A 6,251-nucleotide genomic window follows, 5' to 3' on the forward strand; every position below is an offset into this window, starting at 1 on the left:
ACATTATGTACAGCAGCTCTGAACCCTTTCCTGTCCTGAGTCACTCTCACTAATTCTGAAACACCAACCCCCATTGCCCCAGCTACGGTATTAATCCATCTATCCAGGTCTTCCTCGCCTATGCTGTCCCTCCACACTTCCAAGATGATGTCCTTATCCAAGGACAAGTCTCTTCTGACCATGTGCCCAAACTATGTGAGATGGAGCTTCAGAATTCTAGCCTCCAAGGAGAGACTTGATTTCACCCTCTCCAAGACAGACAGACACATTTGTTTTCTTGGCAGTCCGTGGTATGGTCAAGACTCTTCTCCAGCACCAAAACCCATGGCATCGATTCTTCTTCTGTCATCCTTAGTCATTGTCCAGATCTCTGAAGCATAACAAGCAATTGAGAAGACCAGGGCCTTTTTAGGTGCACTTTTATCTCTGGGAGCATCTTAAGGGCAGAGATCACAATTCTCAATCTTCATATGAGTTTTTAGAATACTATCCCTCACATAGTGGATCTCAACTGGATAACTAAAGAAGATAAGTTCCATTCTCCAGAAAAAGCAAGAACAAGAAAAAATAATGTCATAGCATTAAAATGCATATAGAAAAGATACAAATAATCATGAATTTATCAGAAAAAAGGAATGACATATAAAACCACAACCTAACCACTTGTCTTGGAGTCGATTCTGATTCATGATGCCCCATGTATTACAGAGAAAAACTCTACCTCACAGGATTTTCAAGGCTATGGCCTTTTAGAAGCAAACCATCGGACGTATTTTTAAATACAAGTCTACATGAGGTAGAACCACCAACCCTCCAGTTAGTAGAAGAACGCTTAACCATTTATATCACTCAGGGACTCTAGTAAATGATATACTAGCTTTTTGAATTATAAATTTCTTATATTTGAAATGTCTGCCTGGAAAATGTGTGGTAAATAAATCAAAGTAAAAAGAAATTGTTTTCTTTTCTACACAATTGCCTAGAGCTCCTTTCCTGAATTCACAGTTCAGAACAAAAGCATATCCATGTCTGGAATGATCTCCTACCTGAATTAATAGGAGGAGGTAAGAAAGAATCTAATGAAGGACAATATTAATACAAAAGTAATCTACAAACTGCTCCCTAGAGATGTACACAGAAATAGAAGAAAATGTAGGGATAGGGTGACAACTTATAACTCACTTTTGCATGTGGAAATTCCTACATTGCAAAATTTAAAAAAAAAATAAACTTTGTATACTATAAATGGCAAAATTAATTTATTTTATACTTACATAACATATAATGCATGAACCTTAAGGTCATCAGTCTTGAAAAAATTAACTAACCCAATATAACAGATGAATAATTCCAAGTCCTTTTTCATCCAGTACTGTATTTTCCATTTTATACCTGAATTAAAAATAAACTACATTAAATCTGGAAAAGACATTCTAAATAGCTCAGTGAGAGAGAAGAGCGAAATTGAATTTACCAATATTCTTATACCACTTCCACTGGTCATTTTGATAGAACAAGAATATCTCTAGCTGGTGGCACAAGTTCTTTCAACTCATTTAGTCCCATAGGCCCACAGTTTCTTTCTTTTCTTGTAAAGTTTAAAAAAAGAAATGTATTACCAGCTCATAAACTGTTTAGGTGTTTGTTGTTTATGGGGTTCTTTTTTGTTTTTTGTTTGTTTTTACCCTGAATCTTTTAAGAAGGACCAAAGAATAAAATTTCAGTTCATTCTCACTTCCAAAGAATAAAAAGAACACTATATACCAAAGTACAAACACTTTTGAAAGGATCTTTGTGTCTGCTTTAGTAGCAAAAGAACAGTGATTCACAATTGAATTATGACACATCTCAAAATCTTAGCACTATAATGTAATGGTCTTGTGTATTGTTGAGTCAGAACTGACCGCTAGCTGACACTCCAGAGGGTTTTTTGGAGGCTATAATTGCTTGAGAAGAGAATGCCCATCTTTCTCACACATAAGTGCCTGCCTTCAGATTGTAGCACAGCTTTTTTCCTCTAGGCCACCAGAGCTCTCTTTTAATATGATAGATGTGAAATGCGAAAAGACGAGAGAGTTTTATTTCCTATTTCCTATTAAACACTGAAAAACTGGGTTAAAATTTGACTGAAAAGCAGAATTAATGATGTTGATGAAATATTGATAGTCTGTCACTCAAAACACAAGAAGAATAAAAACGGACTTAGGACCATTTTAATGCCCTCTAAAGCAAACTGTACTTGGCAGAATAATAAATTTAACTCCTTATAAACTTTCAATTGACCAAATAATTTTAGATATAAACCTTAATTTCACTTAGAAATCTATCTAGTAGTCTTAAATTATACCTGAAATTAAAACTTACTGCATCAGGGTCACACATTCCTACTCCATCCTTCAAAACTAAAGAAAAGGTTAACATATCAAGGCCCAGCCCAAGGGCCTCAACTTCTCAAGTTTATTCTTAGGATGTTGTTGTTGTTGTTAGGCTACTAAGCAATTAATAAATTGCAAAATTCTTTTATACTTTAAAACAATGCTTCATTTACAATCAAATTAAAATCTATAAATTCAATAAGGGACACAATATTACAACTGTCAACAGGCTTTGAAGTCTGAATTTACCCTATTCCTGTTTTTTTCTTTATTCCTGTTTGCAGCATACTGATAGGTTTCTTTTTAGCTAATCAGTGATGCTCAATTTGTAGTGATGTAGCCTTCCAGAGTAGGGAACAACTGAAAATGTCTGGGATAAGTTTTGATTGTTACAATTTGGAAAAATACTACCAGTACCTAGTGGGTAGAGGCCAAGACTACTGTTAAAACATCCTAAAATATTCAGCACAGTTCCTGACAACCAAGAATTATCAGGTCTAAAATGGCACCGCTGCTGAAGGTGATAAACCTCTATTATTCCTACTGAACATGCTATACTTAGGGAGTCTTGTAAGTTCCTTTTTATTGCTAAACTGACTCTGCCCTATTTTACTTCAATACTACAGGATATGATTTTTTTTAATTTCCAGATGCAACATTACTGACTACACTAACTTAACTATGCAAGGTAAACATTTTATTTTACAAATTTTATTTCGTTTATGATCAGATGATTGACCCTACTTTTATTGTCAATACAAGCTGATGATATATGTTAAAATACACATCCTTAAAAAAACTACTTCATTCACATTATTTTTAAATATCACAACACTATTCTCCATGTTTGAAAATTATAATTAGTGGTTGGAACATTAAGTACTTACCTCTTTCTCTAAAACAGAAATAATTTGCTACTGAATAAAACAGCTCCTCAACTGCATGTTGAGAGCAGTTTTTATATTTCTCACTCCAAAAACAACAATGGGAAATTGTTTGGGAAGATAAATTAGAAAAGTAGGTAGCACTGGTATTAAAAGCAGCTTCAGCAACTGGTTTATAATTTCCATTTAAACTTGAAGTGTTCTTTGACATTCTTTCAGAAGACGAGGGTAAGTAATAGCTTGTGTTTGATAGCATGCAAGACATCTTCAATCTCCAGCGAGTAACCGGATATAAAAAATTAAATGTTGTTGTTGTTGTTGTTGTTATTTGCCCTGCAGTTATTGCATAAATGAACTCTGTTAAAATAATTTGGAAAATATGGAAATTAGTTAATCATTTTGAATAAAATGGGGAAATATCTGACCAAGTTAAATGCAGTTATTACATAAATAAACTGTTAACACATTAAAAGGACACAGAGACAAGCAATCATTTTGGTGAAGTTATAAATGGGAATTATATGAAAATTAAGTCTGTGGTACTAAAAATAATACAAAAACAAAAATAAAACACTTCCAACTCATTCAAATTTGTAGCTGACCTTCCAGCAATTTTTCAGAAGTTATAAATCACATAGGTGGAAACTGTCCATCTTTCTACTACTGATCAACTGGTCAATTCAAACAGGCTCTAGCATCACAATTCCCTGTGAACTATGTCACCAGGGCTTTCACATTGTACTTGGTAGTGACTGTTCACTTTCTAAGTGTCCAAATGATGACTAAAGCATAGCTCTTTGCTTCCACTTTACAAGGTGGTGAAAATGTACTTTAAAGAGTACATTTATTTTGTAGGAATAAATTCACTTTCTGATATCCCTTTCTAGAAACTATCACTTTCTTTTCCACATCTATTTAATATCTTTATATTTACATTTTAATGACAATAAATTATGGATAAATATTTTCCTTTCTAAAAACAGAATTCTTTAGGGAGCTCAGGTGGCCTAATGCCAAGAAGCTGCACTGCATTCCCAGAGGTATGCGGTTCTAATCCACCTGACGCTCTGCTGGAGAAGGAGGGGCAATCTCCTGTACCAGTCAGATCCGATTTGATGGTACACACAAAAAAATAATAAAAGGAAAATAAATTAAAAAACCCAACAGAATTCTTTTTGATGAGTCAGGTGGTGAAGAAAATGGGAAAGATCCAATGTGAAAAACAATGTATATTAACTTTGTAAAGAAATCAGTAGGTGGTTGTTGTTGTTGTGTGCAACTCATAGCAACCCTATGTACAACAGCCCGAAACCTTACTCTATATCTTGCCAATCGTATTGTCTCTGACACACCTATCCCACTCAAGTAATGGAATCAATCCATCTCATTGAAGGTCTTCCTCTCCTGTGCTGTCCCTCTACCCTCTCAAACATGACATCCCTCTCCAAAAACTGGTCTCACCTTGCAACATATCCAAAGTATGTCAGACGGAGCTTCAGAATCATTGCCTCCTAGGAGCAGCCTTGCTTCACTCTTTCTAGGTTGAACTTGTTTGATCCGCTAGCAGTCCACGGTATATTCAATATTGTTTTCCAGCACCAAAGCTCAAAGACATCAACTCTCCTTCTATTATCCTTAGTCATTGTCCAGCTCTCTGATGCATAGCAAGAAATGTTAAAGACCACGTCCTGTATCAGGTGGACCTTTGTCTCCAGACTGACATCGTTTCTCCTCAGTACACCTTGGTGAGGTTTCTGACTGCAGACTTTCCCAGTGCAATTTGTCTTTTAATTTGCTGGCTGCTGATACCAAGAGTGTTGATTGTAGAGCCAAGTAAATTGAAGCAGTTAACAATGTCAATCTCTTCATCATCCATCATGATGCTGCCAATCAGCCCAATGGTGAGAATCTTTGTTTTCTTGACATTGAGCTTCAATTCATGTTGAAGGTTTCAATCCTTGATCCTCCACAGCAAGCCCTTCAGGTCCTCCTGTTGATGAGTCTACTTCCATTCCTAATGCCACACTTGCTCTCGGATAAACTGTTCCACATATAGGTTGAAAAATATGGAGATAGAAAACATTTCTGGCATATACTCTTTCCAATTTTGAACCACGTTATGTTTCCTTGCTCTGTTCTGAAAACTGTCTCATGGTCTATGTATAGGTTTCGCATTAGCATGATCAAGTTTTCTGGGATTCTCATTCTTCTCAAAGTCAGCCAGAGAATTTTGTGATCCACACAGTCAAATGCCTTTGCATAGTCAATGTTATACAGATATAAATACCTCTGGTACTCTCTGCTTTCAGTCAAGATCCATCTGATATTACCTATAATATCCCTAGTGCCATGGCCTCTTCTAAATCCAGCCTGCACTTCAGGCAGTACTCTGTTGATGTGTTGTTCCAGTCATATTTGGATAATCTTCAGCAGAATCTTGCTTGCATGTGACATCAATGCTATTGTTTGATAATTTCCACACTCTGTTGGATCTCATTTTTTGAATGGAAACAAATACAGATCCCCTCCAGTAAGGAGGCCAGATGGTTGTCCTCCAGATTTCTTGGCAAATTTTGTGAGAACATCCAGGAAAGCATCTGGTGAAATATGTCAATCAGTATGCAATCAATTTTGGGGGCCTTGTTTTTTGCTAAATCTTTCAGAGCAGCTTGAACTTCCTCCTTTATCACCACAGACTATTGCTCATATGTTGTTTCATGAAATTCTTCTGTGTCCACAATTCCTTTTTTTTACAATGGCTGTGTATAACTTTTCCATTTTCTTTTAATGGTTCCTGGATCATTTCATATTCAACCCAAAGCTTCCTTAAGTTTTACAACTCGAGGTTTGAATTTGTTCTTCAGTTTCTTCAGCTTAAGGAATGCTGAGTGAGTTCGGCGCTTTTGATTTTCTGTCTCCGGTTCCTTGTACATTTCATTGTAATACTTTGTCTTCCCGTGCCACCCTCTGGAATCTTCTGTTCAACTCCTTA

The 6,251-nt window shown here is 35.9% G+C and overlaps 1 protein-coding gene across 1 annotated transcript in view; it reads right to left on the reverse strand.

The window, feature by feature from the left end:
* LOC102851597 (leptin receptor-like) overlaps positions 1–6,251 on the reverse strand; it is a 63,242-nt gene that overhangs the window by 34,925 nt on the left and 22,066 nt on the right. The window contains exon 2 of the mRNA XM_006879838.1: positions 1,275–1,392. Within this exon, the coding sequence (XP_006879900.1) occupies positions 1,275–1,392 (118 nt within the window). The remainder of the gene's footprint in view (positions 1–1,274; positions 1,393–6,251) is intronic.

The sequence above is a fragment of the Elephantulus edwardii genome, unplaced genomic scaffold, assembly GCF_000299155.1.
Source record: "Elephantulus edwardii isolate Elephantulus edwardi_28Jun2011 unplaced genomic scaffold, EleEdw1.0 scaffold00005, whole genome shotgun sequence".
Classification (NCBI taxonomy): domain Eukaryota; kingdom Metazoa; phylum Chordata; class Mammalia; order Macroscelidea; family Macroscelididae; genus Elephantulus; species Elephantulus edwardii.